The following is a 22989-nucleotide window of genomic DNA, read 5'->3' as shown; positions in this document are numbered from 1 at the left end:
GTATATATAATGATTAGGATATTTTTAGTATTTTTTAAATTGTTTTTTAAAAAATCAATATCTTACCGGCACGAAGAAAAACTTGAGTTATTAACATATTCTTATTAATTTTTTTTCAAAGTTACAATGGTAAGGAGAGACGAACATTTATATCTAGGAAACACAACAACAAGAGATTTCACTCGTATTGACCTGGTAAACTTGATTTTGAAAAAATAATGGTTTTGACCAAAAACAGTAGGAAACTTATTTTTTACCCTTGGTCAACATGGTTTGGCTGGTACTAACCCGATGAGATTAATTTTGATCGAAAATGACAATTTTGACTCGAGATGGCCTGAAACTTATTTTTTTTATCGTGGTCAACACGGTTTGACCTATATTAAGCAGGTGAACTCGGTTTTGATGGGAAAAAAACGATTGACCCGAAAAAAATATATTTTTGTTTCTTAATTTTTTTTAGATTTTTCTGATCAAAAGTAAAGTAACATATGAGAAAATTTTTCGGAGAATCTAAAATTGGAGTATTACATTTTGCATAGAACTATATTGATCGTTAAAAGTTATTGAAAATATCTATAAAAAAAAACAAGAAAATTTTTGGGAGAAGCTAAAATTGGAGTATTACTAAACACAAATAATATCGTTGAGTTATTAACATATTCGTATTAACTCTTAGAGTTAATAGTGTGATACAGCATTTAAAGTTTTTATTAGAAGTTATGGTACCATTTTTTTAAACGCCTTATTTATTCAAGAGTCCATACTCTATCGTATTAAACTCGTTACATCTTGATAAGGACCTTGAGACAGTCTTCTTGCTTCAGTAGCTGAAAAGCCTTGTTTATATCTTCCAACATAACTTGATGGGTCAAAAGTTCATCCAGATTGAATTCCTACATAAAATCATGCACACCAGTTGCATTAATCTGGTTAGTTTTTTCAAGATAGAAAGAATAGAAAAACAAGAAACAGAAACATACCCCGCTGAAGAAACAGAAACAAGGATATAAAATAAAAGATCTGATATTCATTCTACATGAAGCTAATATATATTTAAACAGAAACATACCTTATTTTTGCATTTGTCAAGTAAAATGGGGAGATGGGATTTAATTTGGAGCCCCCCGAAAACAGAACCCTTCAAAGTTCCACCACAAATTAGAGGTAGGAAGTCGATGGACACGGTTAGATCAGCTCCAGCACCAACTATAAATGTTTCTCCTTTCCCCTGACATCAGATAAAAAAAAAAAAGTCAACTCTTAATATAGTATCCATGCATCTTTAAATCAAGTTTTTAAACTCGGACTAGCTTGAGAAGTCTATTTGAGACCCAAGTAACCCGCCTCATAATTCAGACCAGATATAAAAAATAAATAGCTCAGAATTAATCCAATTTAACCTGGTTGATATGCCAAGTTAACCTAATATAGCACAGTGCACCTGGGCTAAGAGAAGCAGAAACTTACTGGTTTTGTTGCCAGGAGGGCTTCGTTAATCAAGGGTCCGACACCGGTGCACTCAAAGCAGTAATCCACACCCAATCCACCTGTTATGTCTTTTATCAGTTCTGAAATAGGTTTGTTGACGTATTCTTCCGGGTTTATAAAATCAGTCATTCCAAAGGCTTGCCCTTTCTCCCTTTTCTTTTCATTCTTGTCTATTCCGATTATTTTTGCCGCCCCTTGCATTCTAGCTCCCTCTATGGCCTGGAATTTGTACAAAGAATCACCATTAATAATCAAATCTGATTCATTGACTAGTGCTTAAGGAAAATTAAGGACCAAAAGGGGAAAAAAGAAGAAGAAGAAGAAGCAACGCATTAATTTGCAATACCCCTAATCCAACAGCACCTAGACCAATGACAGCAACACTCGATCCCTTCTCAACATTAGCTTCCCTCCAGGCTGACCCAAATCCAGTTGAGAACCCACATGAAAGGAAGCTTGCATGAGGAAGATCTATGCTTGAATCAATCTTGACAACGTAATTGGTATCAATCACCATGTATTCAGACAATGTTGAGCACGTAAAAAGGTGATACAATTTTTGTCCATTAATTGACATTCTTGAAGTGCCATCAGGCATTAGCCCATTGAGGATGAACGGGTACTTCAAGCATAAATTGGTCTTCCCAGAGGAGCAATTCTCACATTCTTGGCACTCCCCAAGGTAGGCTGGAATCACAAGGTCTCCTTCTTTAAGATCTCTTACTCCTTCACCTATGCTTTCCACCACCCTACGTTACATACATGTTAGATTTAGACAATTAGGGAATATATATAAACATACATCGTCAAGGCTAACGTACCCAACTCCTTCATGGCCTAGGACTCGAGGGAAAAGAGGCTGAAAAGCAAGATATATAGGTGAATTAAATTAACAAAGAAGTTAACAAAGTTAATTGATAACTTGTGAGGCAAGTTGTAATACTAACAATCAGGGATCCTTTGGCATGTAAGGTATCGGTATGGCATAAACTAGCACATAACACCTTCACACGAATCTCAGAAAACTTTGGTGGCTCCACCTGTATCTCTTCCACCTTCAATGGCTCCCCTACTCCCCAGCATACTGCCGCTGCCACAACACATCCCAGGCCAAAATAAATGAAGGATTACAGTGAAAGAAATTGCCAACGCAAATTTGCAAGCATATGCAGCAGATTCTGAACATACCTTTGCATGTTATCACCTGTGAGCTGCTGCTCTTTGACATTGTTGAGGAGTTATTGACCCTACTTGTGCAGGCTCGGCGTTTATATAAAATCTAGCTAGAATCTTGATCTGACCCCCCGCTCCCACCCACCCTACGCACCCACCCACCCTACACTACACACACCACACCGCAGATTCCGAACATACCTTTGCATGTTATCACCTTTGAGCTGCTGCTCTTTGACATTGTTGAGTTATTGACCCTACTTGTGCAGGCTCGGCGTTTGTATAAAATCTAGCTAGAATCTTGATCTGACCCCCCGCTCCCACTCACCCAGACCCCGGACCTGTTTGGTGTTGTTGTGTTGTGATTTGAAAAAAATTATTTTATAAAAATTAATTTTAGTTGAGATTAGTTTGAAAAAATATATATTTGATTAAAACTGTGATTGAAATTAAGGTTGAACAAAAAATAGTTTAATGTGTTTGATTAATAATACTTTTAAAATTGAGGTTATAAAATAATTTTAAAAAATATATATTAATATTGATGGTTTTTAATTTAAATATTGTAGATTTAACTATTGTTATTACATCATGAAATAAATAATACTTTATATAAAATATTTTTTATTGTTCCATTAAACTATCTACAGTTCCATCACGTATGAAATACATCCGACAAGGACTATAGTTTTTTCTTTTCTTAAGCGCGCAACAACATCAGGTAAAATATAATCAGGAACAAAATTGGAATTACGATTAAATTCTACAAATGCTACGTCATCAAGCGATCCATGTCTAATTTATGTAGTGTCATTGAATAATGTTAAACACTAGTTTTTCAAATAAATAACAATTAAAAGATAAAAAATAATTTTTATTTTACTAGGTCGGACCTGGTTCAATGCATTTTGAGCTTTGAATCGGAACCGATTCGACCAGAACAGTGGAGTTGGCTATGTTCATGCTAATTAATTAGCATGAACTGTGGGACTCATGAACAATAAACTATTTTTTTCCTTTACCAAACGGGTTGCATCTGTGTTTTGTTTAAAACACAGATGCAACCTCGTTACTAAACGACCTCTAAAAACTGGTACTCTATAGGACAATGAATTATTGTTATTTATTCCAAACCTAATATTTTAATCACTTAATATTTTATTTATTAAGAACTCTATAGGATCTTAAAATATGAGAAAAAAATTATATAAAGAGAAAGTATTAACATTCCGATACGTAATGTTATTAAAAACGCCTTTTGACTTGATTTTACAAGTCAAAACATATAAAACATGTAAAATCAGGTTAAAAACTCGAAAACCAATAAAATCGGTAAAATCCGATCAAACTCGCTTAAAATCAATCAAACTTGTTAAATCGGTAAACCAGACCACTTTCATGATTTCATAATTTTGGCAATCTGCTAACCCCTTTCCCAATCCCCACTCCCTTGCCCACCCACCCCCTTTACCCTTTCTCATTTTCCCTTTCTTCAAATCGCCAGCAAGTTAAGAAATTAAGTCACTGGTTTAAAACAAAGTAACATCTAAAAATGAATCTAAAAAACAAAACTAAAGTAAAAAAACAGATTAAACACCTAGAAAAATATAAAAACTTAAAAATTCTTTGAACAAAATGTATCAAACACACAAAAAATAAAGCGTGCGAAGAACACCCAAAATAAACCCAATAACATGAACTCAAATCCACTCTAGATTTCATGAAATCAGAAGCATAAAAAGGTTGCAAATCATTCAATGATAAAAAATTAAGGGTTCATTCACTTCATTTTTCATTAAATCATCATGATTTGGACAAAATAGGTTTCAGTTCAAATCCAAAATTCTAAAATTAAAAATCATTATAGACATGTTATTGGCGTAAATAAACACTAGATTATTGGTTAGTCATGCAAAAGAAAGGGTTATGTGCAAAGAAATGGACTAAACTTGGTCCAAATCTAAGGGTGAAGGAAATGTTTTTTCCAAGACCATAAAAAACATGCCTAGAAAGCTAAGAAAATTTTCAGAAAAGGCAGCCTCTATCAAACCCAGAAAAATGGCATTTTTTGCTTTTAAAGCATTTTTTTTTTATCCCAACAAGTCACAATATCATACATAAAGATGTTTGAATCTAAAAAACTAACAAAAAACATAAAACATGAGTCATTTTTTGCAAGATAGTTGCATTGTTGGAGTTGATTGAGTTTTCCACTTTCAAAGCTTCATCGAAGTAATTCCGATGTCATCATCACCTGAGACCACCTAGATCTAGTAAAAAGGGTGCACACCTTTCATTTGGATCCATTCTTACTCAATTTAAAGGTTTGTAGCTCCACATTCATTCGTTCAATGTGCCTACCTGATCAGCCTCAAATCTGAAAATTAAATGATGACTAATTAGGAACAAGATGTTAGGGACTTCTATGATTGAGATGTAAACGTCTGATTTTATGAAAATAGGGTTGTAGAGAAGATGTTCTTCTTCCATTTGCAAAAAACCTCATGCCATTTGGAGGTCTAGAACTTTAAAATAAGCTCTTGGAAGGTGCGAACCTAATCATCATGAATTGCCAAGAAAGAAAATGAATGAAGCTAAATGATGCATTGTTTGGGTTAAAACCCTAGAAATTAAGGTTTTTAATTTGAGATTTGAAATGGTCTCAATTTAGTCATTGTTCTTCCAATTATGGCATATACATCCTTAATTAACAAAAAAAACTTTTTAATTGTATGCAATTTAACACCTGCCATAGTTCCAAACTCAAATATTAGCCCTTAAGTTGACCGTCTTTTTCATTTTGGTTATGGTTCTGAATTTGTGTATTTTGACTCTCAATTGACAACAAACTTCTAATTTATTTAATTTGGCCTCTGATTTGGTCAATTTCAACTTTTATATTCACATGCATTTTCCAGTTTGATCATTGATTTTAGATTTCTTCAATTAAGTCCTTATTTGCCCATCAAACTTTAATATTTATGCAATTAAGCCCTTGATTGACCAAATTAACTCTTTAAAATTACAATTTGACCTCAAACTTTAATACATATAATTAATCTTAGAATTCCATGATTTTCACTCTCAAATAATTATTTAGAGAAAGCATATCATTATAAATTGATTTTTCTTTTAACCCTCAATTATTTTTAATTATAATTTCTATAAAATAAAACAAACAATATTACACATGTTTTCAAATTATTTAAAATCCCTATTGCTTCACGAAACACAACTTCTTACTTGGTATTGGATTGGAGAACATTGTATCATCGAGAACTGTCAGCTTGAATTTAGATTTTGTAATGAAATGGAATATCGGTCATGCCATATCAAAATATTTGAACTTTCATAGGCTAACATCCGTCAAGGCAGAGGCTTTTACTATTTGACTTGACTGAAGTATTAGTTTAGATTGTTTTATTATTTTTTAAAATATTTTATTATTTGAAAATGTATTAAAATAATAATTTTTATTATTTTTTATATTTATATGTATTAAAAATCAATATTTCTTGCAATTAAGCCCTCAATAAATTCAAATAAAACTTGAAAAATTCTAATTGTGTTTTTAAACATTCAATTTTGAATTTTCCTCCTCAAGTTGAATTTTATGTGTTTGTTATTATGTTGTGGTATGTTTTTTCAAAAATACTTTTCATTTAAAAATGTATTAAGATGATATTTTTTCATATTTAAAAAAATTTACCTTACATTATCTAAAATTATGGTAAACTAAAATTAAATAAGATAATTAAAAAGGACTTAAGCTAACACGGTACTCTATAATTTCATGGTTTTAGATAAGTTTTAAATATTTTTTTTCTTTAGTCTCAAAGATTTTAATTTCTTAATTTTAGTGACAAAATTGCTACTTAAGATAATATTCTTTTATATATATAATTTGATTATATTTTATTAGCATTCTTGGGATGGAATGGTTCATAAAAGAAAACTCATATTATAATGGTAGCATTTGGTTATTCAACAAAAAAGATGGAGACAAAAAAGATAAAAATATATCTAGTTAAAGAGACAGAAACATAAAAATAAATATGATTTAAGATAATTTTGGAATGAATTTCTACACTTTTAAAACAAGAGGTATAGAGGGGACACATGTTCTTAGATATAATATTCATTATTTTTTATCCCTAAAATATCCCTCTAAGAAATTCTTCATTCCAAATATGTTAAATTAAGACATATAAAGATAAAAATAATTATTATCATAATTGATCGACTCAGGGTAAGGCTCTAGTCATAAATCAATAAAGTTTTACCTACTTTTTTTTTTTAAAAATGATCAAAATGACGTACGAGTTATTTACTCGGGTTATAATTGGGTTTTATCCCAAGCTTTTTACTGGGGTTTGGGTAAAATCCGAAGACAAAAGGTCAGGTTTTGGGCTGGTTATGGATACTAATCTACATGACCTAAAATAAATAAATAACCTTAAAATTTGAAAAAAAAAATTAAATGTTTGTCAAGTTCATTATGTGCTAAATAGTTGTATTTCATACCATTTGATTTCGTGTTCAAGTTATGGGTATCTGAAACCCTATTAGGTCGGGTTTGGGTATGGATAGTACAAAACTCGATCCATAGGTATCCATTATTATTCATAGAAACAACATCAATTTTTGGGTAGTTCTGCTTATTAGCATGATTTGTTTTTCTTTAATTGTCAACCTAACACAATTTGAAAAGAGAATTGATGAAATAACACGATTTGTATATATTACGATTGAAAAGCACAAGATTTAAAGTTGTCACTGTTTAGAAACTTGACATTTTAGAAAAATCTCAAATGAGTTAGCACAAATTACAATAAAGTCAAAGAAAAGATAAAATAAAAAGAAAGAAAGAAAGAGGCTCTGAAGGCACATCGAAGCTCTGATTATAACTTCTGTCGCACCCTCGCTTGATTTCAGGTTATTTGTTTTGTGTAAAGGAGTCGCCACCTAGTATTTTGGTCACTAGAAATCCTAACTGGTCTTTCAGAGATTCTAAAGCAAGGGACTGGTTGCGTAAAGGGAAGGTATTAACATCTCTAGTACGCCCTACCTAAGATAAGCTGTTTGGTGTTTGGATTGCTTTATAATTGTTATGGTGTTAATATTTTCTATTCCCATCATTTTTCCTAAGTTTGATTCAAACTAAATTTATTAGGATAGAAATCCAAGGAGATTCTATATGCTTCGAAAGCTCATTTTTCCCTTAGTATTTCAAGAGTTTGCGACTCGTAAATCGCATGAAGGAGGGACAAAAATTTAGAAATCTAGGGCGCTTTAAAAAAAAACCTATTTTTTGCCTTAGTGTTTTATACTCACTGCTCGTAAACTATGGAGTAAAAAAAATTGAAATGTCATCGATTATAATCAAGGCTTCTTTCAAGGATGTGTGCAGATTCATTATTCCTAGAAAATTATTTTGGATATTTACCGCTCAGGGTTTCTTTATCCAAATATTAACAATGAATAATAACAAATTATTCCCAATAATATTTTGGATATTCGTCCTTTAAGGATTTCTTTATCCAAACATTAGCGGTGAATAATAGATGAACTCCCCCCAAAATAAGATTTTTATATTTTTTGAAATATTAGTCAATATCCTTTGGAGTTTTGCAAACATGTTGTAAAATCCAGAAATGCAAGAAAACAAATTTTTTTGTGTTTAAGAAATCCATGCGAAAACACATTTTCAAAACTTCCAATATTTTTTGTATATAAAAAAAGAGAGTTCAAAACATATTAGAGTATTGGTCGTATGCAGCACTTAAGAAAACATTTTTTTTATATTTTTTGTCAAAACACAAACATCACAATTAGACGTAAACACCAAAATGGAAAGTAGCAAGTCATCATTCATATTATAAGAACTACAAGAAGCTTGAAACAATTTGTAACAAAAATCATTTAAAGCCAAATCAACTTAAAATTCTGTAACTGGAAAGGACTAAACCCGTATGCATGAGGGAGCCAAAGTTCTGAAACTGAAATTTTGAAATCAAAATCCTACTGCATGTGTCCATGACTCATAACCTATTTTCTCTTACCAATCCCAGAGAAACTTCCATACTAGTTTCATACAAAAAGGAAGAGCTTGGGACGACATGCTTTTATAACACATATATATCACGGACTAAAGCCAAAGCAAACCTGGCCGGCTATTTCAATCAAAGAGCATGGAGGAACACGAACAGAAAAGGGAGCTGATGATGAAGAAACAACAGCCCCCTCCCACAGTTCTTTAATTATGAACCAGCGAAAGAAGGGAAAAAAAAGAAAAAAAAGAAACCCACCAACTCTTAACATAATCACCCATCTAAAACTCAAAGCCATGACATGAACAACAAAAGGCATGCGTTCATTGTATAGTCTAAAATTGAAAATGAATGTGTAAAGCAAAGAGAAAACAGGTTTTTAAAACATCAACACAATAGATTTAAAGGCAGCAAGGGAGGAGAAAGTTAAGACTTACCTGCAGATCTCACTGTTTTTTTTTCTGCAGCAAACATTGCTGTCAAGGTTTAGCAGCAAAGCTCCCTCTTCGTCTTGTCTTTTTTTCTCTCCTCTTTCCTCACAGTAACATCAGAATGCAAGAAAAAAACTCCCTCTATTTACTGCATTTTTTTTACTCTGCCTCTCTTGTGTTTTTCTTGTCTTTCTCTTTGCTGTTTTTTCTATTCCTTTCTCTCTGGTTTTTCTCCTTTTTATGCTCTTTCTTTTCTGCCCCCGTTAGGTCATTAGAAGGGCTTATATATAGTCTAGACATATCTCTATTTAGGAAAGATTCAATGCATTAATTCTAGGATGCAAATCCCTACTGATTTGCAGTAAAAAAACACACAAAAAAACTTAAATATTCTGATTCTGATTTCTGATTTCTTTCCAGTTTTTTAGAGGATGGTGTGGTTTTTTTCTTTCTTTCCATAAGGCCAGCTGCTCCCTTTGAAATGAGGCAATAAAAACATGGTTGCAGCTCCAAAAATCAGGCGTGATGATAAAGGAAAACAACAAGAATTTACAGAGAAAAAAAAGGAAAGAAATCAGATGGGTAAGGGTGCATGCTGCAAAGTCTTATTTTCCTTATTCGGTGTGGTAAAAATCCTGTCATTTATGATGATCCAGCCCCCCTCTCCAACTTTCAATATCCTTCTTCAATTCAATCCCTTATTTTAGCACTTTTTGATTCAGTCCTTGGTCCAAAAAAAATCCTTTGAATCAATCCCGCGAACTTGGGCAAAAAATCCTTATTGTGGTAGAAATCCCTGCTTTCACACTAGATATTCAAATGGGAATATCTTGAGCTTCTGATATCAAAATCAAGCGATTCGAAAGCTCAAATTCATCTACGTGTCCCAGACTACAACTTTGATGAAGGATTCGAAGTGAGATAAGATTGTTTTAGATAACAGAATCCGGCAGGAATCTTGTTGGTCAAAAAGGTTTTCTTAATCTGACAATATCGAGCATCCAAATCTGACTGAGAGTCTACCCTAAGAACAGTGATCTCTAGGACCCAATAAAGGTGTAGGTCAACATGTCATGAGTGACAGAATATAGCTAGGATGGTCAGATATCGTACGAACCCAAGTCAGAATCAGAGCCTAAGTTGGAACAAAAAATTGCTACAGCAGCAGAACCAATTCTTTTAGTGCAAATTCTGAGGGATTTATCGAACCTTAAAGACCAGATAAAGAATGAACGAATTTAGCATTATGAAGACTCCTGATCAATCTAAGAAAACCTGATGATTTTGGCAGCAAAAGGGAAGGATAAAGAGAGCAGAAAACAACTCAAACAGGGTTTCGAAAAAATATTTCTTTCTCTGTTTTTGTCAATCTTCCAGCAAACATGAGCTAAACTCCTACACTCAGTTCAAAAGAGATACACACCATCTTCACCATGTGAGGTCCAAAAATAAGTAATAACAACTTCACTAGTACTATTAGAAAAATATCGATGAAATAAATCAAACAACACAAAAAAATCACTAATTATGACTAGAGTGGGCTACACTTACTGCCAAAAGTAAATGAGCCACTTGCCTTCTTTGGGCGAAAATGTGGCCTACTCTGGCATTGTTGATGATTTTTTTGTGTCATTAGATTTGTCTTCTTGAAAAATTTTTATAGTAACAATGATATTGTAATTGGAGCTTTTATGTGCCTTTAAAACTTTTTTTTTTCTCTTCTATATTTTTATTATAATTTATGCCAATTCATCTGAAATTCTTTGCATTTCCAAACATTGATAACTTTAAATCTTGTATTTTCTAGCCATGACATGTATAAACTATATTATTTCACAATTTATTTTTAAACTGTGTTATTTTACCTTTTAAAAAAAAGTGTTAAATTAAAAAAATATCAAAATTTTCATTGAGATGGATATCACCAATATTGACGGTCCATGATTTTACAAACACATCAAATTAACCGTACCAGAATCTTCCCTTCGCTCCCCACTCCCCACCCTCTCGCCTCTCTCTATACATTTCTCTCCGCTCATCAACGAGAACCTGATCCCCAAATTAAAAAAAATAGGTTTAGGGTTTCATCGATCCCACTCGATCAAATGGCATTAAGGAAGCTCTACAGCGAAATTAAGGGCTTGAAAGTTAAGGAATTGCCCGACCACGTGAAGCCGATGCTGTCAATTGGTTATGTGAAGAAAGCAGTGCAAAGAGGAATGGATAATTACCATGCGAAGTATATAGAAACAAGCTCAATCGATCCACTTCTTCATGTTTGCTATGGTGGCATGATTTTGTCTTACCTTATTGCTCTTCCCGAGGAACGCCGTCATCTTGAGCACCAGCAACATGCTAAGGAGCATGGTGGGCATTAGGGAGTGACGGTTTTTATCGATCTTTTTATTAAAGGTAGCGATTTTGGTATTTATTGATGATTTTTTTTGTGGGTTTTGTGTATTTTGATGGGATTTGATTGATCGATCGGTTTTTTTGGACAGTTTCCTTCTAGTCTTGTTTTTTGTTGTTGGGCTTTGTTGATGGGTTTGGAAGCTCAAAAGGATTGAGTAGATTTTTTGGATGGTTTTATTGGTAGGTTTTGTTTGTTTTTTTTTATTGCTTTCATGTGTTAAGGCACGTTTAGGTAGTTGATTTTGACATGTCTCTGAAATGTAGGTGGTTGGGTTTTTTTGTGGTGTGATTAGTGATTTTATTGGTGGTTTTTGTTTGGTTTTGATTGTATGTCATTATACATCAGTGTTTTTTGAGTTTGGTTGTGGTTTGTCTAGGGGATTTCTTTGTTGGGTTTGATGTGAGAGGACGTTGAAGCATATGTTTGGAATTTTCATTTGGTGGGAGAACTGTAATGTGTGATTGGATTGTGTTGCTGGTTTTTCCCCCCCATTTCCCCCTGATTAATGAATCTGGGTTTCATGGATTTTACTAGAGCTTTATTTTTCATTTTGTTAATTTCTATTGGTTGGCACATGAGCATGTTGAGTGGTTATCCTTAGTGATTACAGTTACATTCATGTTTTCGCTTTTATTTCCCAGGTGGATTTATAGGGTAATTGGTTGTGGGTTAATGTGATTTAGTGCTTTGGTCTTGGATTTCATTTTATTCGTTTCAGGTGTGGTATGGTAAAATAAAAAGAAGTGATTTGACTGAGAGGAGTTGTTTGGGGTGGATGCAGAATACCATTTAACAAGTGTTTGTTTGTTTGGATGATTGAAGCGATGTGTTCAAGAAGGATGGGGTCGAGGAGGTGGGGTGGGGGTTTGGTGGAAAGGAGCCTGGTGGGAAATACTAGACTATACAATATTTGGTTACAAGTTATGTGGTTGACTGTATTGTTTATTGGTTTTATCTACGTTTTCTTTGCTATAACTTGACAGTTTTGAAGTTCATAATGCCCGGAGTATTGATAATTAGATTTTTTATGAATGTGTTGTAGATTCCTATGTACTGTTTTCCTCTTGCTCTGTTAGATACTTGCCGTATCCTATTGTTAGAGTATTGGCTATGTAGTTTCCTAAGAGAACCTTTGTGTTTTTTCCTTAATTTTCTTCTAAACCCACTTTATGCTCTGCTTATATTACTTGTTAGAATCAGAAGGCTGGAAGAACTGAAAAGGGATCGAGTATGAGGGGAATTAAAATTCTGTTTGTGTTATGCCCAAGTCTTCCTGGATCATCTTGTGCTATCTGTCCTCTTCACGGCTTAATTTCATGGATGTGTACCTTCATGAACCAATAGTTTAAAGGACATTGTTAGTGTACACAATCTATTTTCCCTTTCATCACTGTTGAGCCAATGTTCATTTGGACATCTCATTGGCCTTCCTTTCTCTTTACCACCCCGCCCATAATAAAGTGCTCAACTTTGCAAATTGGTGTTTCTTAATTGATACATATGTTTGTATCCCTGGATGTATATACATTTGTTATGTGCATACACACCATTGTACATTGGACAACCATACCACTGAAGCATTAACTAATATTATGTTCTCTGCTGTGCTACATGCTTAAGTTACGTGGTCATCTGATGCATGCATGGCACACAGTATTCTTTTTTTTTCCAGAGTTTATGAAAATAAAGAATTTTTTTTATGGTCTATTCATATAGATACCAAATAGTTTTTTATTAATGCATAGGAAAAAGGGATTAACATTTGTATTTACAGGTTTTGTTTTTGATGCTCTTTGCTATAAGAATTGTGTATGAGGTTGTAGGGGTTCCCATAGGCATCGTCCCTTTGCCTAAACTCAAGCCTACCTTATGGTAGCAGTTTCTTTCTTGGAATGTAATCTTGAGTGCCCTGGCATCCTTTCTCTCCTTTAAATTGATTGAAAATTTCTGAATGGGGTTAATGAAACTTAAACTGTGGGGATAGGAGTTTTTCTTTCTTTGTTTTTTTCTTGGAATAGGATTATTTTGGTGCCTGTTCTTTCCTTTTTTATGTTTGATGGAAACACAACGCTCTGTAGTTTTTTTGATGGGTGATATAAGTTCAAAGAGAAAAAAGTGTATGCTAAGAACATATCGCAAACAACTTCACACTCAACTTGCATTATCTGAGTTGCTCTCTCTCTCTCTCTCTCTCTCTCTCATGTCTACTAAATAAATCTTTACTCAGATCTATTACATTTCTTTTTGACAGCCAAATTAGTATGTGCTTTGTAATGAGCGTTGTCATACCTCTCTATTAGAATAAAACTCATGTTTTATGAAATTCTTCATGCATCTGTGTATATCTATTGTGAGTTTTCAAATAATTTTGGAACTGAGTCTTGATGTGCTCATCTGTGCTACATTTCCTGACAATGTTGGGTGGCTTGAGATCAGCAATGTTTGTGTTGCTTACAACCTGAACCTTAACTCTTAACTAGGTACAACTCAATATGGATTATTGCTGCACATGTGCGTGCAGGTCCATGTCTCTGTTTGTGAAGGTAATCATATTTTATGGTTTTGACACGACTGTTTCTCTTTGCAGGACTCGGTGAACCTTCTGGAAGTTGCTTTGGTGACCATTTATTTGCTTGGTGTTTTTTTGGTATTTCTGGATATTGTAGACTGGAAGATACTGTCTTTGCCAATGGTTTGCAGTCTGAAATGATGAAATAAAATACTTTTGACTGGTTGAACTTATTACTTTTGTGATCCACTGTTAAAATGAATGGTTACAAGAGAAACAACTGTGTTTTTGTTATTGATTACAACGTTCTTACCAAAGATCAATGATGGGTTCATTTTAATTTCCATTTTAGAATGTTGATTTTCTATGTGAAATCAGGCAGAGTGCTATGCCTTAATGTGTGGATTTCCCCTTAGAGCTAATTCTGGCCCAAGGAATTTTATGGTGTTGAGGCAACACGCCCTTATAGCTCAGCCATTGAACTGGCCCCTTCTTGTACGAGCCTCTATTTCTCTTTCCGGAACAAGAAAAATGGATTCTTGGCGATCCAGATCTCTTTCTTCTATGATCTTTTTTTAGCTAAAATCTGCCAGTGCTTTAAGAAGATTGCCTGATCTAAATTCGTAGAGCTGTGGATGCATCATGCAAGGCTAGCTAACAACTCGCCTTAGCAAAATCCCTAATGAAGGATAAACACTTCGCCAAAGCAAACTCTAAAAATGCAATTTCAAGATCATTTCAATATTAATACCTTTGCCAATAACTGAAAAACAAGACCCAAATCCCTAGCCTGGTCAAATGGGATCATTGATGCATGGGCTAGGGGGCTTGAAATGATCACACATTTTCTTGGATCCACCTAGCTAGCTAATCCTTGCAACTATACTTCTATAACTTCACCAAATAAACTAACTCATGTAAAATAAGCCTTTACAAGACTAGAAAAGTAGTTTCACACCATAAAAACAAGGATAATCCATCCCATCACAGAATTAGCTGTTACAAACACTAATTAGTAGTTCACATATAATCACAAAAAGGGTTTGAAAGTTTCATTTCCCTGTTTTTACACAAAGCAAAATAGTCCAATGCTGCACACATTACTGCAACACACCCAAATTAAAGTAAAACGAGCAACAGCATAATAAACATAATTCAAAGGGTTATATTGGCTTTCGATGATACTGAATTTGTTCCTTGCATTATCATCACAGATTCAAATCTAAAAAAATATTTATAATACTTAAACTACTTATCATAACCAGCTTAGTCTGATAAAATGACTCGATAATTTACTAATAAAAATAATAATTCAAGCCAAGTATCCTTTCAAATCATTTAAGAAATTAATTCAATCAAATTCTGGTATCCTGGGTCATACATGTGATCTTGTTGAATGAAATAATTGGTAGCTTTATTTTTTTAATTTTAATTTTAAAAAAGATCATTTTAATTTTTTTAATTTTTTTATTCCAAAATATCATTTGACAAACCCACTGCTTAAACTTTGAATAGTGCTGATAAGTGATAACCATGCTTAAATGTTCATGTTCGAAAATATTCTAATATTTTTTAAAAATAATTAGTATTGATTTTAGTACCTTTTGGCAAGTAATTTCTATTAGTCACTTTCCTTTACGAGACAGAAAGAAACAGGGACTTGGAAGGCTAAAACCGTTGAGTGGCGCTTTTCGAGAAACAGCCACCCCTTTGCCAAATCATTCATTCAATCATCAGATTAAATATCTTCCACTTCACTTCTATTTAGACACCAAATCCCAGATTTCAAATTTCCAATTTCAAAACTTTGGAGCCTTTTCTAGGCCACAAATCACTCAAGAAAACCTCTCTCTTTGTCCTTAAATACATGCTCTTTGTATTTTATAGTATAGTGCAGGAGGTGGAGGTGTCTCATTCTTGAGTTTCTGAGGTACCCTTTTCTTCGTTATTGATTTTGAGCTTGCTTTCTTGGGTTGTCATTCTTTTTATGTTTAGTTTCAATGTGAATATTTTTTGAGGTCTTGGTTTTGATTTGTCATCTGGGTTCTTCTTAAATTGTTGTTTTTGGTGATTATAGATTGGTTTCAATGCTAATGATGTTTGCCTTGGGGTGATTTCCTTGTGATAGTTTTGTTGGTGATCATGGATGATTGTGGTTTATGAATCTAAGAATTTGTTTCTTGCAGCTTAAACGTGCTGGAATTAGAGTTGAGAATGTAATCCAGTGATCACCTTGAAGGATATTATTGTTAATGAATGACCATGGGTTTGATAGTCTTGGATGTGAAATGCATGGAATATTTTTTGGCTTTAATTGTCAAAGTTGTTTAGGGTTCCATGTTGATTTCGTTTTCCGTGGATGTTTGAATCTTAAAGATGATTAAAGAAAATTGAGTGTTCTTTAATTTTACTCTTAACATTGGACGTTACATTTTCTTTGTCTATGAAGAAATATTTCCAAATTTTGCTCATTTTCCAAAAAGTCAACGCATGGTTAGTTATATTAGATGAAACATGCTGAAAAAGCTGGCTTTTATGGAATTCAATGGTGGTAATATTTCATGTTAGGTCATGCTTGAAACTAGAATTGAAAAGTTGTGGAAACTGTAGAATTATCTTTGCAGTAGATCTTGATCTTCTTCTTTATTTATGAGCAATAACAATACAGCTAAACGATTGCTTATACATCTTTAATGATATTTTCAGTTCTCACACATGAGAGATCAAAATGGGTGATTCTGGAAAGAAATCAAAGCAGCAAGACCTGCACGAATCTTCACCATCTGACACAGTGAATGGGTCGTTGCTGATTAAATCATTGAAGATAAAGAAGGGTGGCAAATTATCTCATAGAAAAAGCAAAAAACCTAAAACTAAACCTCATCTGAAAACTATCATTAATTCATCTGTATCAAAGAAAAAGGTTACTCCTAAGAAGGGCATCAGGAATGGCTCTACCAGTAGAAGATTGATTCACAGGAAAATTCTGCATAAAGCACTTGATAAGAAGGCCTCAAGAAATGGGGCTTCCTCAGAGCTCCAAGGCAAACAGTTGTCAACTATTGATTCTGAGGGGAATGGAAAAAATGCCGATGAAGGTACAATTAAAAAAGTCAAGAAGAGGAAGCCTAAGAAAAGGCAAAAGGACAAGGTAAAGCTAGATGAACCACCACGCTTGCAGAGGAGAGCAAGGTACTTGATGATTAAAATGAAGCTGGAGCAGAATCTTATAGATGCTTACTCTGGAGAAGGTTGGAAAGGTAAAAGGTAAACAGATTTTCTTACACATCATTCCTTTGAAAAATAAAGAGCATCTGCTAGTTAATTCAGCTTTCGATTCCTTCAAAAAATAAAGAACATCTGCTAGTTAATTTCAGCTTTTGATTACAAACCTATGGTTTAAGGAATCCGTTTAAAGTCTAACCACTTCTTAATCAGTGAGAAAATTTTATGTGAAAGATATAAAGGTGAAATATAATTGTTTTCAAATTGTTGATCGAAGATGGTTCATTTTCTTGAAGCATGCCTTGTACAAAAAAATTTATTCCAGGAAGAAGTTGGATGTTTGAATGAATATGCCCCCTTTCATCTAATCCTGTTACATGAATTTTGACGAGTATCTATGTTTGAAAATTTTACCAGATTTGGAGCTATCTGATATTTCGAGGAAGTTCTGATCAAATTTTTATATGAGATTCAATATTTCCCTACTGAAGTTGAGAATTAGGATAGGCTCAAAGACATTTTCATTGTAAAGTTCAGCCAAAAGAATCTGGTGGATGTGTTAACTGTGTTTAATTTTTCATCTGCATATGCATCGAGATGAATTTTCTTTTCAATCATTTATTCTTCAAAATTTGGAATATTTTACTGAATCTGTTCTCACACCAAAGGAATTTTCCCAGTTTACAACATGCATAAATACAAAATGAAACAAAAAGAACTCTTCTGACTGGAAGTTTGAAATTGATAGAACCTTCAAATGATGAAAGAACTCCATTTGTTCTTATCTTTTACTGAATTTCTGTCACAGTCGAGAGAAGATTCGGCCAGAAAAGGAACTACTGAGAGCCAGGAAACAGATTTTGAAATGTAAACTTGGATTACGTGAAATAATTCGGCAGGTGGATTCTCTAAGTACAGTAGGATGTATTGAAGATGCTGTTATGGCTCCAGATGGATCTGTTTCCCATGAACATGTAAGCATGCAGAACCAGCATCAGCTTTGTGAGAATGTTCAGGATTGTAAAACATTAAAGAAGAATCAACTTTTTTGATGAATTCTTGCTAATAGAGACTGGTACCAAGTATTTCCTAAATTTGTGCATGCAGTTCTCAATAAGCATACTCACTTCTTGCTTCTCACTATCGAGAAGCGGAAAAAAAACATGCTCATTCAGTAATTGGGCCATGAAATTGATTGAGGCAAAAAGAGACAAATATTGTCTAAGAAAAGTTGAAACATGCATTTTTTTTCCCAGCATCAACTGTGGAGTCCTTTTCTTTAGTCAAATTTGGGTTAGATACTGCATGAACTTGGGCTCCAAGCACAATTGCTTATATTTATATTTTCTTTTCCATATTTTCATATAGATATTCTGTGCGAAGTGCAAATTGAATGAAGTTTCCCAAGATAATGATATTGTACTCTGTGATGGGACATGCAACTGTGCCTTCCACCAAAAATGCCTTGATCCTCCTTTGGACACTGAAAATAGTCAGTTCTACTTACTTCTCTTGTAAAACTTTTCTACTGAGTCACGAAACAAATTGATTGTTTCTAAGATTTTCTATACATTCGGTAATATGCACTTCTGCAGTACCTCCAGGAGATCAGGGATGGTTTTGCAAGTTCTGTGACTGTAGGATGGAGATTATAGAAGCCATGAATGCTCATTTGGGGACCCACTTCTCAGACGACAGCGGTTGGCAGGTTATTGTTGAAATATTTTAAAGCCTTTTTCCTTGCAAAAAAAAAAAATTAAATGGAAATAAAAGAATCTTGGTTTTGCTGCCCTGCTAACCAAACTGATGTTCACTCTTTCTTGAAGTAGGATATTTTCAAAGAAGAAGCAGCAGTTCCAGATGGTGGAAATATGCTATTAAATCCAGAAGAAGAATGGCCTTCTGATGATTCTGAAGATGATGATTATGATCCAGAGAGGAGAGAGAACGTCATGAGTGGAGCAGGTACTGATGATGATGCATCTGATGACACCAGCAATTCAACCCGCTTGAGTTGGTCTTCAGATGGTGAGGTTTTTTCAGGATCCAGGAGGTGGGAGGTGGACGGCTTGGACTTCAGAAACAATTCTATTTATAGCAGTTTAGATTCTGATGAAACCAGTGATGGGGAAATTATTTGTGGCCGCAGGCAGAGAAGAGCGGTTGATTATAAGAAGTTATACAATGTAAGTACTATAAATTCTTCTACCATAAAATAATTATAGCATCACTAATTTTGCATAAAACCAGAAGTCATGGTTGGTGTGACAGTCTCGAATCAACTTCATAGTTTGGTTTCTAATTTATGGAAAGAGGTGCGCATCTTTGGTGATTTTGAGTGGCCATACAGTGGGATAAAAGTTGTGTTTTAAATTTTAAACTATATCTTTGTGAACAAGTTTATACCATAGTCAATAAGAAATGTTGAAGTACTAATGTATTTTAAAACTTAGGGGTCAAATTTAGGAGAAGGAAAAAAATCTTAGGTGATTTTGAGTGGCCATACTATGGGATAAAAGTTGTGTTTTAAATTTTAAACTACATCTTCATGAACATGTTTATACCATATTCAATATGAAATGTTGAAGTACTAATGTATTTTCAAACTTAGGAGTCAAATTTAGGAGAAGAAAAAAAAACAAGGGCCAAGAAAAAGAATCATGAATGAATTGTTTCACTAGACTTTGCTTTTGTTCCTCCACCATGCATGATTAGTTTTTTGGTGGTGTTCTTGTTGAAGGTTAATAGGTTTCTATGGTATTTTTCTTTGAAGTAGCTTGCAAACATGTCAATGAACCATCTCAATCCAAAAATTTAAACTGTTAATTAAGGCTTTAAAAATAGTTTTATATTTATTTTTAATACACCCTCTCAAGTGAAAGTCTTTTAAGTTTGAAACTTAGATATGTCCTCTCAAGTGTGCTGCAATTTAATTTTAATTATAAAAAACACTTTGATACCATGACAAAAAAACATCTCATTCCAAAAGCTTCAGCGGCTAGATGAGGCCTCAATAATGGTTTTATGTTACTCTCTAACATGCAAACCGTTCCTGACATCATCATTGGAAGGGGAGTGAGTGGGCATTTCATAAATGCTTGTGTTAGACCAATGATTTTCCCAAATAAGCTAGTGATGGAAAGATCCAAAACCAAAGACTCAACACCTTTTCTGTTTAGCTCTCAAATTTCTTCCATTGAAACAAATGATGTAGAGTTTTACATTTTATTTTTGAAGCTTTCTATTTCACGAGAGATAGTTCAGACTCATTTATCTAATGCAATGTTATATTCTTTCCTATCAGGAGATGTTTGGAAAGGACGCTCCTGCACATGAGCAACCCAGCGAAGATGAAGATTGGGGTCCTAGCAAAAGAAAGCGACGAGAGAAGGAGTCAGATGCAGCCAGCACCCTAATGACTCTATATGAAAGTAAAAGAAGATGTAAAAATGATGCAACCATTGAAGGCATGATGAAGCTTCCACGAGATCCTCAAATTCGAAGGCCAATTTTCAGGCTCCCCCCTGATGCTGTTGAGGTATTAGTTTTCTCCAAGTGTATTGTCAGATAATCTCTCATGTTCTCTCTTTTTATTTTTATTTATTAACTTAATTTGGTAAATTGCTTAAGCTATCTTTCCCTTTTCCTGTGATTTCCCAGAAACTTCGCCAAGTATTTGCAGAGAATGAACTTCCATCTAGAACTGTCAAGGAGAATCTATCAAAAGAATTGGGCCTTGAACCTGGGAAGGTAACAACTTAAGCTACTCAATCAATGCATGCACTAGAATGATTTTTTGAAATAGAACTTACGGAATTACAATAGGATACATACACACAAAAAAGTAGAAAATGTGCCTTTTCTTTCTTCGTTTTACTTTTTGTGGCAGTACATTATATTGTCCTCTAGGATTACTCTTTAACATCACGTTAGCTCTTCTTTACTTCCATGATCCGGTTATTTACATTCAAGTTGCAATTTCAGGTTAGCAAATGGTTCAAGAATTCCCGTTATTTAGCTCTGAAGTCTAGAAAGGTAAGCTGGTATTTCATGTACATTAAATGCAACAGTTACAATTCTGTTTCAGCTCAGTATCCAAAGTCACTTCTTTAGTTGTAGATTTTCTCGACTCCTTTTTCTGTGTGGATCTTATAAATTGTTACTAAACAGTCATATTACAGCCAATATTTTGACCTTAATGTTTCTCAAATATGAACAATGTCTTTAGAACTGACAAAAGAATAATCATTTCTCCTGCATGCTCATTAGGCGCCAAGTTAAAAGTATAAATTCCATGTCATTGCTGTTATCTGATTCATGTGATTATTCGAGAGTTAAAACTTTCAAATCTTATCTCTTAAGGTCGTTATGTGTTTCAGTTTTGTGTCTAACAATTCACTTGCACAACAGGTAGAGAAGGGAGAACAAGTTCATTATTCTAGTTCCAAAGTCTCTGCTGAACCCACTTTAAATGTCATGAAGGACAAAACTGCTGATCTTTCACTGTTAAAGGATAGCCAGGCAGAAACTGGGGTGTGTACCCCAGAGAATTTGAAAAGGATCTTGCAGCGGAAGAAGCCGAGGTCAATAAGTAAAAGTTTAAAGAAAAATGAACAGAAAAGAGGTTCCTTCGAATCACCTACTAAAAGCAATGAGGTATTTTTGATTGTTAGGATTTGATCGTTTACTTTTCTTTTTTATTCTGGCTCAAAATCGTGTGCTACCTGTATCCATCCATCTTGCTTCTCCTCTTTGCATCTCTGATTGCACTTTGATTAAAAACAATGAAGCCTTGAGTAATCAGATCAGGAGCTGAAAATTGTGTATTATCTTAGTCAGCTGTCTTGATGTTTTGTGTGTGCGTGAGTTTGGTGTTGGGGGCAATCTATTATTATGGTGTCCTTAGAATCAAGATCTTTTAGAGTTTTTCTGTAGGATTGATGCATCTTACTCTAGCCATTCCCAATATTTAGACATGGAATTATTATTTCATTGTGTCCTCACGCTTGTTAGCATCTATCACTGTCAGATGAATGTTGAGCACAATGATGATCTGAGCTTGAAGAAGCTGTTAAAAGCAAAACCAAAGGGAGTAAAGAAAAAGGGTAATCGTATTTCAGCAGCTGCTGAATCTGATATGGAGAAACTTTGTAGAGCAAAGACGAGAGTAGAGAATCTGAAGCAGAAACTGGTGAAACTACAAACTGGCAAAGCTAGGAAGTCATCCAAAATCCGTCCGCTAGACGAATCTGTTGTCTACGTTCCTATTGCTGAGCTAAGAGAAAAGAAATGACACTGAGAAACCTATATTATTATTTGCAATGCATTTTGTTTAACACTTTTTCAGGCAGAGCTGGCATTGTACATCTCTTGTTTCTAATCAGTGTAATGCCAATCATCGGACACTCCTTACAAAAGTACCTTGTTTTCTTAGAAAGAAAAAAATACAAAATTTCTCCCTTTTGCCCCATTCTTGCAACTATGATTCCTCTGGATGCAATTTGGATGTGTTCTTAGAGTTCAAGCTATAGGCTCAAAAGCTATCTCACAGATTGACCTATCCTTGCTCAAAAGCTATCCCCCTGAATACATTGACCTATCCTGTGACAATGCTATCATCTCTACTGACAAGCAACTTGAGAATATATGCTCAAGAAGATTCACTTGTTGGACTTTCGTCCAACTTCAGTAATTTCT

At 34.0% G+C, this 22989-nt stretch overlaps 3 protein-coding genes across 4 annotated transcripts; 2 read left to right on the top strand and 1 right to left on the bottom strand.

The window, feature by feature from the left end:
• Positions 1–738: 738 nt before the first annotated feature.
• Positions 739–2769, bottom strand: LOC133674295 (8-hydroxygeraniol oxidoreductase-like). The gene is made up of 7 exons (XM_062095343.1): positions 2680–2769; positions 2439–2581; positions 2313–2350; positions 1838–2240; positions 1471–1710; positions 1073–1231; positions 739–896 (listed from the first exon to the last, which is right to left on the bottom strand). The coding sequence occupies exons 1-7, from the start codon at positions 2717–2719 to the stop codon at positions 786–788; spliced, it is 1134 nt and encodes a 377-aa protein (XP_061951327.1). The 5' UTR covers positions 2720–2769; the 3' UTR covers positions 739–785.
• Positions 2770–11089: 8320 nt separating this feature from the next.
• LOC133674793 (uncharacterized) lies at positions 11090–14300 on the top strand. Its single transcript, XM_062096043.1, has 2 exons — positions 11090–11557; positions 14146–14300. Exon 1 carries the CDS (start codon positions 11251–11253, stop codon positions 11521–11523), a length of 273 nt encoding a protein of 90 aa, XP_061952027.1. The 5' UTR covers positions 11090–11250; the 3' UTR covers positions 11524–11557; positions 14146–14300.
• Positions 14301–15691: 1391 nt separating this feature from the next.
• Positions 15692–22762, top strand: LOC133673742 (pathogenesis-related homeodomain protein-like). Of its 2 annotated transcripts, XM_062094619.1 has the most exons (12): positions 15692–15997; positions 16774–17334; positions 18101–18266; positions 18661–18784; positions 18888–19000; positions 19122–19257; positions 19336–19478; positions 20597–20830; positions 20953–21042; positions 21277–21327; positions 21703–21948; positions 22322–22762. In XM_062094619.1, the coding sequence occupies exons 2-12, from the start codon at positions 16796–16798 to the stop codon at positions 22583–22585; spliced, it is 2106 nt and encodes a 701-aa protein (XP_061950603.1). In that variant the 5' UTR covers positions 15692–15997; positions 16774–16795; the 3' UTR covers positions 22586–22762. The 2 variants fall into 2 exon arrangements, with proteins under 2 accessions (XP_061950603.1, XP_061950602.1); XM_062094618.1 differs by having other exon boundaries at positions 19122–19478.
• Positions 22763–22989: the final 227 nt, after the last annotated feature.

Source organism: Populus nigra, chromosome 15, assembly GCF_951802175.1.
Source record: "Populus nigra chromosome 15, ddPopNigr1.1, whole genome shotgun sequence".
NCBI classification, from domain to species: Eukaryota; Viridiplantae; Streptophyta; class Magnoliopsida; order Malpighiales; family Salicaceae; genus Populus; species Populus nigra.
This window is presented reverse-complemented; position numbering and strand designations above follow the sequence as displayed.